This window comes from Oryza glaberrima, chromosome 8 (assembly GCF_000147395.1).
Source record: "Oryza glaberrima chromosome 8, OglaRS2, whole genome shotgun sequence".
In the NCBI taxonomy this organism is placed as follows: Eukaryota; Viridiplantae; Streptophyta; class Magnoliopsida; order Poales; family Poaceae; genus Oryza; species Oryza glaberrima.
Genome location: NC_068333.1, coordinates 5,116,418 through 5,139,055, shown reverse-complemented (window position 1 = coordinate 5,139,055; position 22,638 = coordinate 5,116,418). Strand labels below are relative to the sequence as shown.

Sequence of the window (22,638 nt, the reverse complement as noted above, 5' to 3'; positions counted from 1 at the left end):
TGATAGGATCTTAAGATGATACTCTCTCCATCTAATTTTGATCTTTATATAAGAGTTGTCCGCTGACGCCGCCGCTCCCGAGGCTGCCATCCGTCGTTAACGAGAGGGGGAAGAGGAGCCGAGGCGGCATCCTTGGTGCCGAGGAGATAAGAACTAGGAGAGGAGAGCTGAGGGAAAACGAGCAGGTGTGTGGAAGCGTCGGTTGCGTCCTATTATATTACGTGTACATCGGTGCGGCAGGTCGACTAAAATACCACCGCCTGCGAAAATATCTCTATTATAGCATGCATGCCTTTTCCATTTTCGTAGGCACCTCCCTAAGAGCCCGAATATTTTCGCATGCGGTTACCTTGGGAGGTCCACCTATAAAAAAAAATTTTCGTAGCCCGACTTTAATTAACCGGGGGAATCCAATAAATTTTTACATTTGGGCCTTCTTTTGGCCCGCTTGCAAAAATAAAGGGGTATATGTGAAAATGGATTTGTAATACTGTCTTTGACCGCTTAGTTTTTATTAACTCGTATAGTTTAACAAAACAAGATTTTTGTTTTTAGATTTCACTGTGAGAATTACTTTTATAATATACAACTCGCATGCTATTAAACTATATGAGTTTCCTAAATTTCATGGTCAAGGATAGATATGTTTGACTTAGGATAGAGCTAGAACAACATGTAATTATTTTTAAGGCCAAAGTTGAGAACACAAATATTTTGCCATGAATAGACAAAAAAATATCCATCATTAAGGCGATGAGAACAACAGACCGATTTTGTTTTCCAAGTTAATTCAAGTACAAGTTTGATACACCATCCAAATTTTTTCTTGAATAGTCCTACATTGGTTGTGAAAGGGCAAGGGACCTAATATACAAGTGGAGGAGCCCCTCACCTCAATAGCTAGCTTTTGGGGTGGGAAAGACCCTTTACAATCCTACAATTGGTATTGGAGTCTGGCTAGTTCAACATCTCTGGCCCGAGTAACAAAGTGTGTGAAGGCCGGATGGACCGTGGGTGCCTGCAGGGCCCGCATACCTGAGGGATCGTGGGGAAACGATGAAGGGGTGGTGAATGGCTGAGGGATACCAATGTGTGAAGTGGGAGATTGCTGAATAGTCCCACATTGGTTGTGGAAGGGCAAGGGACGTAATCCTATCTTACTATAAAGTTATATAACCCACTAATCCTAAAACTCAACATGCAAACATGCCACCTCATCATCCACTAGCAATAATTACATATAAAACTTGTGCAAGCATGCAACGTCATCTATAATTCATTGAATTCTACAAATCAGCATCCAATCATCTTCCTTCACATTATTTTTCACAATATTTTTAACATATAAATATCCATATCATTTTTATAATACTTAACATATATTCATCCATATAATCAAAGTGTGGGATATCATATTTTATCTACAATCTCATACAGAGTCCACTAAATGTATTTCTCTCTTAACATAGTTTGAGAAACCAATTTTATTTGTTGTTACTAACTAATGTAATTTTTACTTTTAACTCAATTATTAAAAAAATATTAAAAGTTACATAGGAATTTCCACAGCAAAGCGCGGGGAATTACCTAGTATATAAGTGGAGGAGCCCCTCACCTCGATGGCTAGCTTTTAGGGTGGGAAAGGCCCTTTACGATCCTATAATATTGTAAAATCAAAGTGTGTTTGATTCTTATTCTGTGACGAACAATTGGTATATGAGATTATTGGTTTTGATATTTGGAGATTATTGGCGAAGTGGTTTTGGAGATGATTAAATTTCAGGTGATCTATAAGGACTGTTGCTAACAGGTAATGACCGGTCAGACCGGGCTGTGGTAGCCGGTCAGACCAGAGGTACATGAGTGGTCAGACCGGCCAGCCCACGATCTGACCTGCCGATTCTGTGTCGGTTTTGGTTGCGGGTTGATTTGTTGGATATCTGTGGATAATTTATGTTTATGACTTCTAAATGGATACTATGCGTATGTAATACTGTTGTTTGCTAACAATGAGTCAAGCTGGTGAGAACTTGTGCTCAGATATGGTTCTTGGTTGATGCATGTGTAGGTGGTCTTGATGCCTCAGGAGAGTATTGCTGGTGATGGATCAGGAGTCAACTTGGGAGAATATGACGTCCGAACGATCAGGATATCATGCGGGATGCTTAGGCTAAAGATTAATGCACGTGGTTGGTGAAGATTCTATATGGCATACGATGGAGATATTCTGTGCGTATGGGATGCGGAGTCGAATTTGGGGGGATTCCAAAGTTTGTACAATTGGAGTTTGTAAAGTTTGTTTCTTGTACGGGAAGGTTTCCTATAGGGGATTATGACTTCTTGTATAAGGTTGGTTCATGACTTTAGGCTGCCTACCTCGGCTATATATATAGAGAGGGAGGGTGGGTCCTCCCGGTATCATTTTAGAGAGAGTTGAGTGTTGTTGTTGCACTTTGTAAACACAGAGAAAAGTAATAAAATTTCAATTTATTTTGAGAGATCTTTAATTTGTGTTTGCTCAGGTTCGGCGGTCCAACCAATGGGACTACATTGGCGGTTAGACCAGTGGCATTGCACCGGTCAGACCGGTGGGGACACGGCGGTTAAACCGGTGGCGGTGACAGGCGATAGCGGCGTGTTGGGCGGTTAGACCGGAGGTACTACACCGGTCAGACCGGTGCATCTGCTCTAGTTAGACCAATCTACATCGGATTCAAGGGTAACTTTTAATTCTGCTAAAAGTTTCGGTTTTTGGGTACCAGTACCACAAGCATTCACCCCCCTCTGGTTGGCTTAATTCTTGCTATTCGGTCCTACATTTGTTTCTTCCTATTTCTATATATTAAAAAAAAAGAAAGTCTTTGCTTCTTCATGTTTGTGTCATACTATGGGGTTAAAGTTTAGTCCCTCTTTCCCAAACACCCCCTATGTTACGGGGGCAAACATGATGGGGTATCAACAATGTAGGAAAATTCAATGAGGCCCCAAATGGAAGTCACCTAATGTACATCTCTCAACAGTTTCAAAATGCGTTGAATTCAGAATTGTTCCAGACTCACCATCGTCCCTTAGATACTATGGCCTAGGGCTTGAGGATGGAAATTACACTGTTCTTCTTCAATTTGCAAAGTTTGCTTTTCCAGACACACAGACTTGGCAAAGCATTGGAAGGAGAGTTTCTGACATATATGTTCAGGTACATATTGAGCACATAATACAGTAATTTGTTTACCTAGTTTTTACCCTTCCTTAGCATTATTTGTTTGTCTAACTTAGGCATTTGCATAGGGTGATTTGAAAGAAAAGAACTTTGATGTAAGGAGAACAGCTGGTGGAAAATCTTTTAGACTGTGTTTAGATCTAGGAGAGTAAAGTTTTAGCGTGTCACATCGGATATATGGAACACATTTAAAGTTTTAAATGTAGTCTAATAACAAAACAAATTACAGAATCCGCCTGTAAACGGCGAATTTATTAAGCCTAATTAATCTGTCATTAGCAAATGTTTACTGTAACACCACATTGTCAAATCATGGCGCAATTAGGCTTAAAAGATCCGTCTCGTAATTTACACACAATCTGTGTAAATTAGTTATTTTTTATATTTAATACTCCATACATTTGTCCAAATATTCAATGTGACAGGGTGTAAAATTTTGCCAGGGATCTAAATAGGCCCTTACTGCAGTTTACAAAAGATACAACGGAACTGTATCAAAAAAAACTTCCTTGAGATACATCTGTTTTGGGCTGGCAAGGTTACTTGCTGCATTTCTGCTCAAGGTTACTACGGACCGATATTCTCTACACTAAGTACCACTCCAAAGTAAGCTCAATACTAGAATTAGTTAACTTGAGGAACATATTATAGTTCTTTCTAATTACTAAAACCCATTTTCCAGATTATACTCCTACTGTGAGAAATGGAGTTCCAAAAAAGAAGAGTAAATCAAAGCTGGTGCAATTGCTGGCATAGTAATTGGTGCATCAGTTTTAGGATCAGCAGCTCTTTCAGTATCAAAATTTTAAAATGATTTATTCTTCCCCATGTTCCCTGAAATGAATGCAGAACTATATAACCTGATTGGAAGGCCTAATATCTTCATTAATGCAGAACTGAAATTAGCTACTGACATTTCAGTTCTCAAAACGTGATTGGAGACATTTCAGTTCTCAAAACGTGATTGGAGAAGGCAGATATCGGAAATGCTAATGGGCGATCGCTCGCCTGGCGATGGGGATAGAGATCAATTCGCCCCCCCTCCCCCTCCCTCCCTCCACCTGGTTTTCTTTTTTGGCACCGCATTACTTTCCTATTTTAGTAAATTTATGCACCTAAAGTTTATACACCTCAAGTTTACACTTCTAAAGTTTAGAGACCCAAAGTTTATAAGTTAAAAGTTTATATATCCGATTCAAATTTGAATTTGAATTCAAATATTTTTCATATATAGCATTTCTATGCATCTAAAGTTTATACACCTAAAGTTTATAGACCTAAAGTTTATAAGTAAAAAGTTTATATACCCGTTTCAAATTTGAATTTGAATTATATCTGATTCAAATTTGAATTTGAATTCAATTATTTTCTATATATAGTATTTCTATAAAGTTTATAGATCCAAAGTTTATAAGTCAAAAGTTTACATACCCGTTTCAAATTTAAATTTGAATTATATCCGATTTAAATTTGAATTTGAATTCAAATATTTTATATATATATTATTTCTATACATCTAAAGTTTATATATCTAAAGTTTATAGACCCAAAGTTTATAAGTCAAAAGTTTATATACCCGATTCAAATTTGAATTTGAATTCAAATTTTTTATATATAGTATTTCTATACATAAATTTTTCTAACTTTTGTTTTTTTAAAAAAAAATTTGTGGTGTACTGTAGTGGGAAGAGAAGAAGGAGAGGAGGAAGGAGAAGTGGGAGGAGGTATTGCCTATAGGGGGAGGGGGGCGGGATCTGATCGCTTGGGCGATCGCCTGGCGATCGATCGCCCATTAGGCCCACCCGGCAGATATGCGCCAGAATATAAGGTTAGTGGTTCCCACAACTCATCAGCCTATCTATGAAGATTTACCAATTGGGTACTAAGTGCAATTATTTTGCAATTCAACTAGCATATAATCAAAATATGTATGTAACTCAGGGATCTTTCTTTAGCAGGGTAAGCTACCTGTTGGTAGAATTATAGCTGTCAAACAACTTTCTCAATCATGTCATCAGGGGAAAAGCAATTTCATGACATAAGTTGCAACTATTTCAGCAGTGCAGCACAGGAACCTTGTGAAATTGTATGGCTGTTTCATTGACAGCATCACACCCTTGTTACGGCCCATCGTTTGGCTTATTCGTGAATAAGCCAAACAATATGTTTGCAAATGAAAAATAATTTGTGAATAAAATTTTTATATACGTGTTCTTAGCGATCTAAAAGCAATGGCTGAAAAATAAACTTTAATAAAAAACCTCAAAATCAACTCTAAATTTAAGGTTAAAAATTCAAATTTTGGTTGATAAGTAAAATCATAAGCGAATAGATGAGGCTGTTAGTTTATGAGTGTTAGAGTACAATATGGATGAACATGAAAGTGTGAATTACCTCTAATTTCACTGATCTCAAACGTCCCATTATATAGGGAGATTTTAGTGTGTTACATTCCTAGGATTCTCCTAGGATTCAAGGAGGTTTCATGCCTCTAAATGTGGCTGTTACAGAACACAAATTCTCCTTCAAATATGGTTGTTACAAGATTCATGACTCTCTTGATTGCTATCCTTGATGAGATCAAATATTGGCCAAGTAATGGCCTTTGTAACATTCCCCCTTTTGATCGAGTCCATCTTGAGATCAACTTGTTCTTTAATTCCTTTGAAAAACCCTGTGGGAAAAATAGGAATAATATGATTGGTGATTGCTCTATCAGAAACCTGCAAGGTTTAAGGAGTAATCCATGCCTTGTTTTATCTCCAGAAAAACCCTTGTGGGGAAAACATGAGATAAGGCATAAGCTTGCACTAGATTAATAACAAAAAAAAAAACTTTCATCATAGAACACCATTAGAGACATATGATAGGTGACGAATGAATATTCGTCACGCGAACATCACAAATTTCACAACATGACATAAAATTTAATTTTCATGACGTAAATGAAACGTCACCTATCATAAGATATCTTGTAGTGATCTATTTCCGGCTACTGAGACAACAGTAGATGCCGAATGTATCAGGCTTGCATTCACAGAAGCTATAAGAGCACATACAAGCCGCGGTGGTGCTGAACCTTACCTGCATTTCGCCCGCATCCGGAGGAGTAGCCTCATAAGTGCAACTCTTTAATCCGTCACAGTTTTACTTGTCATAGAGTTTCTGCTTTGTTTCTCCTGAATTACATTCTTTTTTCTAAATTTATATTGTGCATTTCTGTTCTAAGTTTACCTTTTTTGTTGTACGCGATATTTGGACAATGCACATCATCTTGCTTCCCACAGGAAGAAAAGGGAGATATTTAACTATTTACCGCTCTTAGATGTGGCAATTAATCACTTGTCACCTAGACCCATATGTCATACATACATGAGGATCTACATGTTATATTATAGACATATAGATGGTAAATGATTAAACACTAAATCTAAGAGTGGCATAAAGTTAAATGTCCGGAAAAATTAAGAAGATAAAATAGGACATCGTGGCTTCATAGTTTTAGCTGTAGGATACTACACGAAGTGACTTTTATGAGAAGACACTCCATAAATATGAAAATTAGCTCATGGAGAACGCGTATATTAGAATATTCATTTCTAGTTGAATAGAAGAGAGAAACCACCTAAAAGTTTTAAAATATCTCTAGGCGGCTAGGCCCACATGTCAAGTCCCCCTATCTCTATCTCTCTCTCTCTCTCTCTGGAAGTCAAGGCAAGGAGGAGCAAGTGGTGCAAGAATGTGCTGGAGCATGCAAGTGCCAGGCAAGCCACGGTGGACAACGCCGAGCAAGAGCGGAGCGTATGGAGATCGACATGGTGGTGCAAAACTGCAAATAGAGTGCAAGTGGATGCACGCAGGTCAGGTTGGAGCTGCACGAAAGCAGTGGTGCTAGGTGCGAGTGCATGCGACGCCAATGGTGGCGACGGGAGAAGGAGATTGAGCTAGAGGCCACTCGGCGCCACGCGACCAACCTAGAGAAGTGGCACCAGCAAGTGGTAGCCTAAGATCCAAGCGTGTGGTGGGTTTACACGGAGCAACGAGGTTGTTGCGGTGGAGCTCTACACCATCTTCGACCACCTCCTCCATACCTCCCCCATCCAAGCCGTTGAGGGCTTCGGTGACTCCGACTCCCACACCACCAGCAGTGCCATGGCTGTTACGTCTGACAACACATAGTCCTACTGCTTCATGACAAAGGCATGCGCTATGGCATCCGCCGACATGGCCGCCACCTCAGCGGCGTCCTCCATGTGGGCGTGCAAGTCTTGCGGTGATTGTGGCTCCACCATGTTACTGCATTTTACGGCTCATGTGCAAGAGAGATAGAGAGATGGTAGACCTGACAATATGGGCTCAGGGATATTTTAGAACTTTTATGTGATTTTTCTCTTCTATTCGATCATAAATGAATATTATATTGGGCATGGTGCTCATGAGCTAATTTTCACGTTTAGAGAGTATCTTCCGTCAAAATTCACTTTGTGCAATGTCCAACAACTAAAACCATGAAGCCACAATGTCATGTAGCAAATTTTGAAGAGAAAAAAAAATACTGCCTCACTCATTGTCCTATTTTCTCATACCTGAGGTGCAATTGTTGCAAAATATGTAGAACTGTTGTGACCTGAATTTGTGGAGCTATACAAATCAAGGATGCTGTTGTGGGCGAAAATATTTATGTTGTAGATGCGAATGTCGTGCGATCGATAAAGCTGTTTGAACGTGCTAGAGGAATTTTGAAGGAAGATGTTTCTTAACTAGAGAGAGTAAGGTTTGCACTAGACTTCTCAAGAGAATGTTAATAAAAGGTCTTAATGTTTTCTAAAAGAAATAAAAGGTTTAAATTAAGCTCATGCTTGAAATCCTTCAAAAAGTGGAGGAAGGGATCATTTCCCTCTTTTCAGCCACTCCGTTCCAAGAGAAAATTCCACCTATGTTTTTGTTAATTCCAAACTCAAAAAAAGAGCACACACAAAATTGGTGACAAATACATTTGCAAACTCCTACAAAATTTACTGTACCCATAGATTGTTTATGTTTCAAATGTAATTGGTCAAGAATTACAGACCAGATATTACAACACCATGTGCATGCAGTGTTTGATCTTCATGGAAGAAAAGAAATACACAAATTGTTCTAAAATAAGAAAAATTAAGCAAACTTGATGATATGAATTACAATCCTAAGATATGAAACCAAACGTCTTGTTCTCGTGAAAGTTAATCAAGGGCACAATGTTTGAAGGAGAAAAACGAACCAAGATTCACTCAAACTTAAAAACAGCACCCTTGGGGACTTATCTATCACCTTCCCTCAGCAAACTCACTGATAGAATTAGCCGACAAAATAAGTGGGAAGGTTTCCCCGTGGGATTTTGTGTTGTTTCCTGAGCTTGATGGCATACTAGATTCGGTGCCTGAAGATTGCTGCATCGATGACGCGAAGAAACTATCACTTCCGCTCTTCCTCTGCCATTGAGGCACATAGCTAGGCCACATACTCATATCCACTTCACTCATCTCGGTATCTTCAGTAAGCATGGAGACAACTTTCGACATCGGTGGGCGTTGCTCAGGCAAGCCCACAGTGCAAAGAAGAATGATGTTGATGACTCGCACAACCTCTTCTTTGTCGAATTTTGCAAGTTTTGGGTCCAACATTTCAAGAGTCTGCCTTCGCTCATGTAGCCGCCAAGCCTATTAAAATCAGTTTAGTTTAGGATGTCAATTCATTAAACAAATTAAAACAGAGGATTTGATGATTAACCATGGAAAAGTACTTCTCTTAATCAACTCACCCATCCAAGCAGATACTTCTTATCATCCTCGAGGCTCTCATCAAAATTTGGCCTTCCTGCAATAGTCTCCATTGCCACAACACCGTAAGCGAAGACATCAGCCTTCTCTGTCAAGTGGCCCATCATTGCATACTCGGGTGCTAGATAACCACTAAAGGTAAGAAACCAAATATATGTCAATGATCATTTTCTGTTATAGGTTAATTAAAATAATATTGTCAGGAGAGTTTCTTACAGCGTGCCAGCTACTCCAGTACTAAGGTGAGTCATGTTGTCCTCATAATGCCTAGCTAACCCAAAGTTAGAGATTTTTGGATTGAGATCACTATCAAGCAAGACATTGCTGGTTTTGATGTCCCTGTGAACTATCCGTGTGCTGGACTCCTCATGGAGATATGCTAGGCCCCTTGCGATGCTTATGCATATGTCAAAGCGGGTTCTCCAATCTAGGTTTAGATTCGTCTTGCCTACAAGTGAACTTAAATTTTAGGCACCTTGGAATTTGTTGATGGTGTATATTTCATCATAACAGTAGTTTAGGAAGTCAAGAGAAGCAAACCAGTAGCAAAGATAGCTTGATCAAGGCTCCCATTTTCTAGGAATTCGTAGACAAGAAGTGGAGCTTTACTCTCGATGCAACAACCATGCAACTTCACAAGGTTTCGGTGTTGAACAGCAGATATGGTTGCAATTTCTGTCATGAACTCCCGTTTCCCTTGATGAGATGTTGGAGATAACTGCTTCACAGCTATTATTCTTCCATCATGTAGCTTACCCTGTCCCACAAACGATTCAAATCATGACTCAGAATGATAAAAAGTTATTAGTATATAGAAGATTATGAACAGTAAGGAGTTACTTTAAGCCACAATGACTCTGGAAAATACTAGAAAATATATAACCAAATTGTACCATGCCATAATAATTTGGATGTTTTTGGGCTACATTTGACTAAGCATACAATTGAAGTGCTACCATTGGTCACTTGCATCATGAAAATTCCTGATTAAACATGGAAAGATTAGCTCTAACAACAACTGATATCTTGAAAAGCAAAAGAAAAAAGAAAAAAAAAGAAAAAAAGAGAAGCTAATAACTGCATGCAGAAATTTGTGCAGTTCTATATTTTTCTTTTGAGGAACCATTTCTAGTTTAGTAAGCAAGTCAACTAACAAGTTCATGATTTTTTGTGGTCGAAATGGAACTGACCTTGTAAACAAGTCCATATCCCCCTCTTCCTAGAATATTACTCTGGCTAAAGTTGTTGGTAGCTGATTTTATTTCACCATAACTGAAGACATTAGGCCTTCCAACTACACTAAGAAGCTCTGCATAACAAGTCATATTGTCAGGCAAGAAAGCGAAGAACACAAGTGCCACTTTTTCAATGATTAAATAGTTTTGTAGTTAAACTACCTCCCATCTCCACCTCCAACTTTTTTCTTTTCTGTCTCCAAACAAATGTTCCTATCGCTAAAAGTCCTAAAATTATAGCACTGACTGTAACTCCAACAACCAAACCCGTCTTACTGTTTCTTGTATTCTTACTACCAGTACTTTGATCCACCTCATAGTTGTTACCTGTAATAGAAAAGATGATACGAAAATGGATGTTATAATCTGATTAATTACTAGGAATGACATGGCTCTTGGGTTAGATAAGCAAAAATTACCATAAGGAACTACACTTAATGCTGAGATAGATGGCCCATAGTGCCCCTGTTTAGGAATGCAACAAGTTCCTTTTCCAGCCCAAAATAAATGAATCTCCATGAAATTTTCCGTAACATTGAAAATATATTGCCTCCGAACAGCAGTGTAAGATTTTCCATTTGTTTGTTTTTTTATATCGAAATCCTTTTCTCTGAGTTCCCCCTGCAGTGAGAGTAGAACTCGTAAATCCAGAAGAGTAAAGGGGAGATTTTGTAAAATCTTTGACAGGAAACGTGCAATAAAACTATGCCATGAGACAAAGTCCTGGCAGTAATTTAAGTAAAAAAAAAAAAAAAAAAACTATGCCATGCTATTGTCAGGTATATCCATTGCCAAAAAAAAAAAACTTTCACTGGTACATTAAGAACAAGCCACCTGAATGTATATGTTGAAAATCCTTCTTCCCACGCTTTTCCATGTTTGATTATCTGGGAAGAAGATCTCTGCAAACTGAAGGTCGACATTGTAAACTCCATTCTTGAGCCCAATGCCATAGCATCTCAATGAAGAGGGTGACATTCTAGCTGTCTGGAATAGGTCACTATCAAGTGTGTTGGCAAACTTCTGCGAAGTGTAAACTGTGAAACTCTCATTACTGGAGTCAACGTCGTATCTCCCAGAGTTGCTAACACCCCATCTTTTTGTATCCGTAACATAGTATGATGCTCCTTGAAGATCGGCATCATCTGGTTCGTAATTAGATTTATCTGAGCCTCTAATCAGTCTCTTACCACCAGAGTCTACTGCAAAGGAGGAATCTGCAAGTTAACAGAACATACAAATAAGTGTACAGATTTTATTGTTGCTCAAATTGAGCTGCTACTGCTAATGCTGAAGAGATAGTGCTAACTGTCTGGAGAAGCAGGAAAACATGGCGTATTTCGCTGAAGGCAATTTAGGCCTGAAGGCAAAACACTGCATACACAAAATATTTAGAATATTTTCATAGAGATGAAGAAAAACTAGTTAAATGAAGTAGAGAAAAAAACCTTCTGTTGGAGCTTTCTATCATGAAGTTGTTCCACACCAAATTCCTATTAAGACAAATACAATATAAACAGCAAGGTCTCAAGCTACCATGATCATACATATTATTTGTAATTTCTTAATCCACAATCCAGACTGAAAGCGTGGTGGACATGCATTGATTGTTTGCTTTCAAATGGAAATTTTTGAGAAAAACTTACACATGTAAATTTTCTTCGCTCAACCATGAAGGAAGTTCCCCAAAGAGCATGTTATACGAGAGATCTCTGAAAATAAAGACCAAGACATATATTTTTGAAGTAAATGATCAAGACATATTTTCATTAGGAAAAACCAGAGCAAGATTTATTTATATTTTTTATATAGAAGTAGTTTCTGCCTCTACACCAACTATATATAGGTTCCCAGATATATTTAATTGTGGACAGTTGGACGCTAGATTTGTACTCTGATAACTGGAGTCATGCACCCCGAACTTTGCCACCCCAAGATTTATTTATGGGCCAAGCAAAATCCCATTTAACATTTTACACTAAATGGTGTGTATACATATTGTCAGTATAATGCTCAGAACAACAATTTACAAATAGCTAAACTTACATAGTATGAAGGGAAGTGCTCTTTGTGTCTGGCAAGCTCCCAGAGAGGCTATTGTTTCCAAGAAATCTGAGTCCCATAAAATTATGTATAGATATTTTAAATACTACTTGAAACAGAACTAAGAAGGAATTTAATCCTATAAATATTTCCTTACAGCGATACGAGCAAGCTCAGATTCAAAAGGATTGTAGGTACTTTGCCTGTGATGTTGTTAAAGCTTAAGTCCCTGCATCATTCCAGTAACACAAGTGGAAAAAGAGCAAAGCACTCACATCACTTTTAAGTAAATGTAAGTAATTGAATGCAAACAATTGGCCGTAATGGAGTTGTTACAGTTTGCGGTAGCTAAATTCTTACAAGTAACGAAGCTGTACAAATTTTGAGAAGTCTACTGAAGCAAGGTTATCAGATATTCGGCAATTCCTTAGTATTCTGAAAGAGAAAAATATACAGTTAAGTTCTTCCACATTTATCAAGGCATAGCTATCCATTAAGAGCAATTTTACAGTCCTTGAGGAGGTACCATGAGGTACCACTTTTTCTATTATAAATTTGGTACCTCTTGATACCTAGGTACTATGAGGTACCATGAGGTACCAAATTTTACACTAAATTTTTGGTACCTCATGGTACCTCCTCAAGGACCGTAGAATTGCTTATCCATTAAGGTAAGTGCACCATACAGAGTCGACAAGGATGTCATGTTTCGCAAAAAAGTCAATGAAGAACTCCCGCCCACTAGATCACCTATTTGCCTGTACAAAAAGAGTTATGTACAACAGCAAGACCTTTGTGGTAAGCATGCGACATGTGTGAAAAAAAAAATAAAAGCATGAAAGCACTTACAAATATGTCAATTGACAAGATTAGAAAAGCTTGCTGGAATAGGACCATCAAAATTATTGCCTTGAAGTCTCCTAGATTGATGCATACATACCAACATACCATTAGCGCTAAGAGGATGAATCAATGCCTTTCAGACCTTGTGAAAAATGCAGTTAGATGAGACACAGTTCTCTCTCGCCTCTTTCTAAATCTCTGTATTAAAGGATTAGCTCCTAAGCCGCCACATGTCCTCCTACAAACGCTCCTAAGTTGCCAAGTGGCAGTCTAAAATCTAACAATTAATTTTCCTTTAAATTGGTAGGTCCAATATTACCAAACATTAGATCAAATAAAAAAAATAAAATCCTCCTCTCTACACCGGTCCCCACCTCGTCTGCGTTCCCCTCCTGGGCTCATCTACGTTCTCCTCCTCACCTCTTGTACGTACTCCCTATCTCTCCTCATCTCCTCTTCCCTTTTCTAATCTTCAATTTCAATAGTTACATGTCTTATTTAATTCAAGATACGTGTTATTCTATGCGCCATATTCTTCACACTTTCATGATGAAAAATTATACAAACATGCGTAGCTAAATTAAATCAATAGTATCGGAGCAAAATTTTCATATTTAATTTTCCAAAACATTATCTAAAAAAAATTAATTTTCCAAAAGGAAAAGAAATAATTCAACAACACAGAGTCGCACCATGACATGTTTTGAAGTATAGCTAAATTAAACGTACACTACGCAAACAAGAATAGTTTGAGCCACTGCATAAAAAATCGAGTGCCTTTAATTAGAGAAAATATTCCAATTACTTGTTTTTTTTCTAAGTGTGCTAAAATAGTCCAAATAAACAAAATTATCTTTCATAAGTTCCTATTAATATTTTACCCTTTTAAGTGTTTAAACATAGTCTACCGTGCATGTCCACGTGAATGCGCGGGCTATCTTCCTAGTTTGTAATTAATGAACATAAAAACCAGAAGCCTATCATTTTTGACATAGTTTTATTTACATTCACCTACAAGAAAACATTAACGATGTGTAATTGAGAAAGTAGTCGATCAAGAAATAGCTTACAGCGCTATCAAATTTGACAAGCTCCCAATATAATCAGGTATTCTCCCAGTGAAATCATTATCCGATGCATATCTGGACCGATAATAACAATGTTGGCATTCTGATGTACCAAATAACTTGAAAATTGAAGTTATGTTCACAAGTCAATTTACAAAATTTTCAGGTTTGTAAGTTTGGACAAGGCAGATGGTAGCTCCCCGCTTAAACCACAACTGTCTAGATATCTGCGATGGGAAGAGAAATGGTTATCCTTGAATTTAGTATAAATACATAGGCAGGAAAATAGCTGAAGCAGAAGAAAATTAAGGCATTACAGTTGCTTGAGATTGGTCAGGTTTTCCAGTATTTCAGGAAGTGGACCAACAAACTTATTTGTGCTAATGCCCCTGAAACACAAGTGACGATGGGGTTTCAAAAAAAAATACAAATATAATATGATCAAACATCAAAAGAAATTAATATAATTGCTTGTATGAAGCCAACATTTTGTTTTATTACTTGGCAAACTACTCTTACAGGCAATGAGCTTCTCGCCAACCCGCATACAGATAAAAATTCAAGAAGTTTCCATATGGTTTGAATATTAATTTGTACGCTTTTTTTTATATAATGCAAAAGAGATATTCACTTAAAATAACGAGCTATTTTTCAGAAGGTACCATGAGATACTATAAGGTACGAGGTACCTGAGATACAAATCTAACCTAGCCGTCAATTCAGGAGGGACGTGATCGGCTTTTCTCCTTTAGAGAAAGATAAGCATTCATTGGCCTGGTCGGCACCCGCCAAATCGCCAATAGCGCCGCAATCCCCTTTCCGACTTCCGTCACACGCTAGTTATTGATAGGGTAATTTGGAACCATGCCATTATAATTTTACGAAGTTTGAGATATGCTATCGGTATCATTATTGATAACGGTGGCAGAGCACCTCCATAGTAATCCCTCCTATCCATCGCGCGGTCACACCGCCACTGGGAGAGCCGGTCGCCGCCGTTCCCATTGCACGCGAGTGGCTGCCGGCCGGGTACTCTCGATTATTTTACTGATCACCTGCACGAGCTCTTGCACTCCACAGTGCCACAACGCTGGATGGATGCAGCGCCCGCCCCTATTGCCGGGGCTGATTGACGTGCTCAAAAAAAAAAAAATCCAGGTTGGGAATGTTCATTGCCATTGACGAGTTGGATGAAATTTTGCATATTATATTCATGTCACGCTTTTCAAACTTTCTATATAAAAGTTGCTCTAAAATATTAGATTAATCTATTTTTTAAGTTTTTAATTATTAAAACTCAATTAACCACACGTTAATTATTATTACCTCGTTTTGCGTGAAACACTTAAATCTTTATTTTCATCTTAAGAGATTCAAACACCACCTAAACGCGAAAATACGGCTTTACCCTTCGGAAGGGTCACTACCATACGGATTGAGTGCCGGTACTAACACATACCGATTCTTCCTAGCCATCCGATCATCACAGTTCAATGGCTCAGATTTCGTACCTCATGGTACATGTGTCTCTTTAAGGATGGTAAAATTTTTCTAAAATAAAATAATACTACTTACAACGAAAGGAGATTCTTGAGGTTGCCAAGCTCTCTTGGTAAAACTCCGTCTAATGCATTGAATGCCACAGTCCTCGTATTTCAAAGAAGAACATGTCAAGTAATGTGCTACACAAAAGGTACCATGTAATAGCAAGTTTTGTGTTGAAATACGTATGTAAAAAATTTTAAATTGTAATTCTTACAGATACTCCAATGATGTCAATTCTCCAATAAATGATGGTAAAGACCCTGTCAAGTAATTATACGCTAAATTCCTGAAAGAACAACAATTTTAAAGTATATAAATTAAGAAATTTGAACACAGAAGATAGTCTTATTGGCAGGAAGGAAAAGAAGAGCATGTGTACATCCATTACATAAAGCTTGCATGCAATAGAAAATTGGAAGGATCGTGTTAGATGTTATGAAAAGAGCAACTTTTAAGAGATTATTGCCAGGCAATTGCCCAACATTATTTTTTACATAAAAATTAAGAGTAAATTTCATAAAACCCTCAGTATATAGTCTAAGCAGCACAAAACCACATGTTTTGACATGTGGCATCGTTTGAAACCCATGAAGATGAAGATTAAGTTATGCACATAAAATGAAAACGCTATTAGTGCATGATTAATTAAGTTTTAATTATTACAAATTTTAAAAAATATTTATTTGATATTTCAAACCAACTTCTATATAGAATTTTTTCGTACAAAACACACCGTTTTAACCGTTTGAAAAGTGTGCTAATGGAAACCGAGGTAAAATATGTATCTTAATGGAAACCCACATATTATAGTTTAACTAAACCAGTACCATTAACTAATTTGAATTGCTATAGAAAAATAAAAAAATGTTTAACCATTTGATTATAGACGGTGAACTAAAGAATTCAAAATTTTCATATTTGACTTAAGAACTGATAAGGTGGCCAAGGATCAATTGGTCAATGGTGTGGTATCAGCTTGCAGGCAGATCATTTTTTTAGGAGATGGCTTCCTTTTGTATAACTGTGGCTGAGTTGTTAATGACAACTGGTCTAATATATTTACTTTTCTTTAATTGGAGAAAAATATTGTTTGGTGGCATTTGGTATGTCTATGACAATGATGTGATGATGTTGTTGTTCAGATGTGAATATTATCTAACAAATGTTCACTTTGGAATGGGTAAATTTACCTTTGTGGCACTTTGGACCACCCCTCAACTATTTTATTCATATATATGTATATCAACTTTTCATATGTCAAAGCAATAATCTAAATATAACTATGGGAGTTCATTGATTAGTAGAAGCCGGTGTATTCAAAATCGTTTATATACTTGATAAGAGAGTCGGGGTGGTCCAACATGAAAGAAAGGTAATATTAGTTGGTCCAAAGTAAAAACATTGGTTAAAAGGATAGTATATACAAATTAAAACATCGGCAAAAAAAAAAGAAGGTGAACCAAAGTGAAATCTACTGTTTTCATTTGATCTGTCTAATGGCACACATTGAAGATAAGAGTGGACGAGTTTGTCATAATTATTCTCTGATACTAGTACGAGTTTGTCATATTTGACCAGTACCACTTAACTTCAAAATTTAAAGTGTTGGTCATAGTTCGTACAATTCAGTCAGGTAGGTTAGATTTTGCAGTTCCCCTGGAATCTGACCAACAATATCTAGTGAATACACCGTCCTGCATGAACAAGAAGCAGAACAGTAAGTTGCAAAATTCCAAGTTAAAAAGCATTGTCCAGCATAGACTACATAAGACTATTTCGCAGATAGATGTAGAAGCAATCTAATATTGTATCATAATCAAATAGATGCATTTCGTATATACATAACTGTTTGTCACATGGCAGACCTAATAAATTTTTGGAGTATGGCCAAATCTAACTATATTAATTAGGTGCAGTTTTTGCTATGGAAATGCTATTTTTAATATCTACAATAATAGCAAAATTCTATTGTGCATTTGCAAGGACAGGCTGGGGTTGGTCGGGTATCCGCTGCTGCTATCTCAAAGAAATTCTATAATGGAAAATATTGGTCTATGCCATTTCTTTATTTGCAGTTTTAGTTTTTTATGCTTGTTCTTTTCATATATAATTTGTTTCAGGCCACTGGAATGATATAGCTCTTCAGATTAATTGCCTCATCATTCACACACTTCCGAAAATCCCACCATGCGTCTATTGTTTTCTCTTTAGATTGCGCCCCTCGGTCACAACGTAACCACCTAGGTAGCACATGCACACGTACTCTTTCACAAGTAGACTACTAGAGTCTTGGGCGCTATAGATAGAATTTGAACATGCAAGTTTGTGATACTTTACACAAATTGTTTTTTTAACAACTTTTTTACACAAATTGTGTGCATGTAATCTATTACACAATAATATTTGCTCCATTTTCATGGTTACAAAAACCACCAGCGAGCCATGCTAAGCGCTAAAAAGTAACAAATTAACAATTGGGCTAGAATTGATAGGGCCAACTCACAATCTGAAAATTCAAACAACCAGTCATGAAAATATTTGGAACTCTTATAATTGTGCCATCTATGGCTGTAAAAATGTTTGAGTTTGAAATGCATGCATATTGTATAAACAGAAACAAAAAGGAGACGTGCTACTAAGGAGAGTAAAGTGAACTATTATTAATAGGGAAAAATATCTAATGCAAACCACATATGTAGTGGAAATCTGAAAACTACTACTGTTGGATATAAAATGGACACTTGATATTTGTCCACATCATCCAGATTAAAAAGTTTACTCCTAGTAAATTTTTTACTCATGGTTGAATTTGGGAGTAAAATTTTTACTCTGTATGACGTGGACAAATCTCATGTGTTTATTTTTAGATCCAATAGTATTTTCCAGGTTTTTATTATATTGTAGTGTGCATTATATATTTTCCCTATTAATAGTTTAGGGTGTATAATGATAAACAAATACTTTAGGGTGTTTTAGTGATCCAATATAATGAAATAGTTCTATTATGCAACCTTTGCGAAAATTCATTTCATGATTCTGATATGTAAATGTCTCTTTGGAATAACTATTAGTTCTATTATGCAACCTTTGTGAAAATCCATTCCATGGTTCTGTTATCTATAGGTCGTTTCGGAATAACCATGGACAAGTAATACAAAAAAGTATGAACTTACGGTTCCTTGAGCTATAAAGAGAACATGATTTTTTGTTTTAAAAATTGGAGATTAGTAAATTGACCGAAATTTCTTGAATCTTTTTTGTGAAATTTGGCTGCAATTTTAATTTATGATAGAATCAACAAAACTTCAAATGAAGCCTACATTGTAGACCAAAATGTTCAATTTTTTTCTAGGGGTATACCAGAACCACAAAATTCAAGCTGAAGCTGTAATGAAGGCTGCTAAAAATTAACAGTTGGTCTCCCGCAAAAGAAAGGAAATAAAATAACAGTTGGTCTAGCTAGAAATAGAGTTGTACTATTGTTGTGTTTAGTTCACACCGAAATTAGAAGTTTAAAGTTTAGTTGAAGTTGGAACGATATAACGGAAAAGTTGGAAGTTTATGTGTGTAGGAAAGTTTTGATGTGATAAAAAAGCTGGAAGTTTGAAGAAAAACTTTAGAAAAACAAGGTGTATATCTCACAGTTTAGTGATGTGGCAAACTTTGCTGTTGTTGTGGGAGCAGTCACAAATGATGCCGGGGTTACGGCCGGGATACGAGACGTCGAAGTCAAAGGTTTGGTTGAGGGCGACGCCGCTGCAGGGCTCCCCGCTGATGTTCCACGCCGGTGACGCCCTCAGGCCCCATTGCCGGAATATTGCGTTCACCGCTGCCACTGCATGAGCACAAGATGATCGATAAGCTAGCATGCATATGGGTCTCTTTAAGATTTTAAAGAGCAGTTAGTTGATAGATAGTTTTTTTTTCCTTTCAGGTTTTTCGGTTTCTACCTTCTAATTCATTTTCTGGATTCTAAATATACCTACAAGTTCTAAGAATTTGAACAAAAAATTAAATTGTTTGGAAAACTTCTGATTATATATGAGAGAAACTTGTCCAAACAAGCTCTCCCTATGTATATTAGTATATAGATATGGTGCGAATGCCATTGTTTACATGCATGTACGTGTTCGTACCTTCGGATGGGTCCGTCCTCGCCTGCTGCTGAGGCTGAGCTCGTGCAGATGATAAGGAGTAGTGTAGCAGCAGAGCCAAGCCAAGGCAGCAGGAGAAGGAAACGAACCTGATCTGGTGCCGCCTCATCATCATCGTTCTTCCCACCAAGAGACTGCAAATAATCTGCAATACTGCATATTCATCTCTGGCATAAAACGGCAACATAGAGAGGATTGGAGCAGGTTTGCGCTGACTTCGCCATTTCTGTTCATTGAACCAACACGTGCTCAGGAGATATTGTTGACTGACGACCTAGTCATTCGCAGTCACAGTCACAGCCTCGATGTGTAAACCTGAAAAAAAATTTCTACTCCTATCAATCTATCTTCACATACATACCATATACATAGGTATGAACTCTACTCTTTAAATCGAAAAACTTGTGAGGAGGTCGTAATATAAATTGAAAGTGAAGATTCTTAACAAGGAAAAACAGGAAGGAGATAAGTCCAATAAGCAGCAAGATTCTCTACGCAGTCGGTATATGACTTTTTCCATGAACAGCTAACCAATAATTGGGCTGTCCACATTGGCGGAGAGTGAAATCAACTGGCTTTTGTCGAGAATCATGCCGCTACAAGATAAGGGAAAACACACTTCCGTGTGCCAGTTGTTACTGCTACTTACTACTCCATCCATATTATAATATAAGATATTTTGACTTTTTACTTCATTGTTTGACCATTCGTTTTATTTAAAAAATTTTGAAATTATTATTTATTTTATTTGTGACTTACTTTATTATCTAAAGTATTTCAAGCACAACTTTTCGTTTTTTATATTTACACAAACTTTTTGAATAAGGCGAATGGTCAAACAGTGTAAGCACAAAATCAAAATCCCTTATATTATGGGACAGAGGGAGTACCTCATTGCCTCCACCCTAAAATATACTCCATCCGTTTCACAATGTAAGACTTTGTAGCATTGCCCATATACGTATAGATGCTTGAATCTATACATAGATTCATTAACATCTAAATAAATGTGGTCAATGATACATAAAGTCTTACATTATAAAATGGATGAAGTAAAAAAACTAAAATCAGATGTACTAGCAAATGTCACATTCAATGTACTAAAATCAGATGTACTAGCAAATGTCACATTCAATCCTATTTTTATTTATATTTTGGAACATAGAGTAGTACTTATTTCGTTGTGGCAAAGTTCCAAATTATCTCGGAACAGTGGAATGATTTTTTTTAAAAAAAACTTTAAAATTTAAACAAATTTAATTAGCCGAATTAAACTGCAATTGTCCATCAACTCGCGCGGCGGGAAGAATGCGGCGGAGCCGCTACCGAGCGACGAAACGGCGGCAGGACGAATGGGAGCATTGTCGCTTCTCCAGGACCAGGAGAGGAGGGAGAGGAGATCCACCTTGGCGCCCGAGAAAAAAAACAGAGAAAGGGATGGGGACTTTTACTGGTTTTGACTAAATTGACCTAAACTTTTTACTGGAATAAATGAATTAATGAATAAAGTACTCCTCCACATTTTAATAGATTAAGCCGTTTACTTTTGATACATGTTTGATTATTTGTTTTACTAAAAGTATTTAAGCAAATACATAAGATATAAATCATATTGAGAGTATTTTTAGTAATAAATAACTCACAACAAAATAAATAATAATTATGTGTTTTTTAAAATTAGATAAAATGATCAAACGTTAATACCAAGGGTCCGAGAAGAGACATGCATAAATATCATCACATCGTAGCATGGAGGTCATTATTGTCCCTACCTTAGCAGACAGACCATATAATTTGACGTGTCTTACATCCGTGCATGTTTTGTCAACATTCTATAATTATTTCACAATTTTTCACAATCATTTCGAAAATATTGTTTGGAGGACTCATCAGGATGCACTGGAAATTTTCTCAAAAAAAAAGCACTAGAAACATTATGCAACCCTGTCGATCAAGAAATTAAATCTAAGGCACACTTCTGCTAACTGCAGAACACAGCCCTCTCCTCAAACCATAAAACAGAGGCATTGTGGAGTTAACCATCATCATCTATCATCCCTCATCAATCTCAGAGCTAGAACAAGGCGACAGTGCTAAAGGGGAGGTGTCCCTGTGAAATTTGGGTTTGCTGCATGAGCTTGATGGCATACTCCCTTGGGTACCTGAAGATTGCTGTATCGATGATCCTGACAAGTAGCCTGCTATGATGCCATCATTCTCACTCTTGATCTGCCATTGAGGGATGTAGCTAGGCCTCGCATTCGCGTCCACTTCAGCCATCTCGATATCTTCAGTAAGAATGGACACGGCCTTTGACATTGGTGGGCGTTGATGAGGCAAGCCCATTGTGCAAAGAAGAATGACGTTGATGACTCGCATGACCTCTTCCTGGTTGAATTCTGCGAGTTTTGGGTCTAATATTTCAAGTGTCTGGTTGTTCTCATGCAAACGCCAGGCCTATATATAGTGGTAGTGTGATTTAAGTTAGTTTATTAAATGAATTAAAGAAGATGATTTGATGTGTAAGTGTTCAGAAAGTAAGCCTTAACAGACGTACCCATCCAAGTAGATATTTCTTATCATCCTCAAGGCTGTCATCAAAATTTGTCCTCCCCGCAAGGATCTCCATTGCCACGATTCCAAATGCAAAAACGTCAGCTTTCTCTGTCAGATGGCCCATCATGGCATACTCGGGTGCGAGATAACCTCTAA

General features: G+C 37.3%; 1 protein-coding gene and 1 pseudogene across 1 annotated transcript in view; both read right to left on the bottom strand.

Annotated features, from left to right (window-relative positions):
- Positions 1 to 8,229: 8,229 nt before the first annotated feature.
- Positions 8,230 to 20,396, bottom strand: LOC127782246 (probable LRR receptor-like serine/threonine-protein kinase At1g56130; annotated as a pseudogene).
- Positions 20,397 to 21,662: 1,266 nt separating this feature from the next.
- The window catches only part of LOC127782254 (probable LRR receptor-like serine/threonine-protein kinase At1g56130), a 31,907-nt gene continuing 30,931 nt past the window's right edge, over positions 21,663 to 22,638 (bottom strand). The window contains exons 23-24 of the mRNA XM_052309375.1: positions 22,484 to 22,634; positions 21,663 to 22,383 (exon numbers count right to left, since the gene is read on the bottom strand). Of these exons, the coding sequence (XP_052165335.1) occupies positions 21,979 to 22,383; positions 22,484 to 22,634 (556 nt within the window). The 3' untranslated portion in view covers positions 21,663 to 21,978. The remainder of the gene's footprint in view (positions 22,384 to 22,483; positions 22,635 to 22,638) is intronic.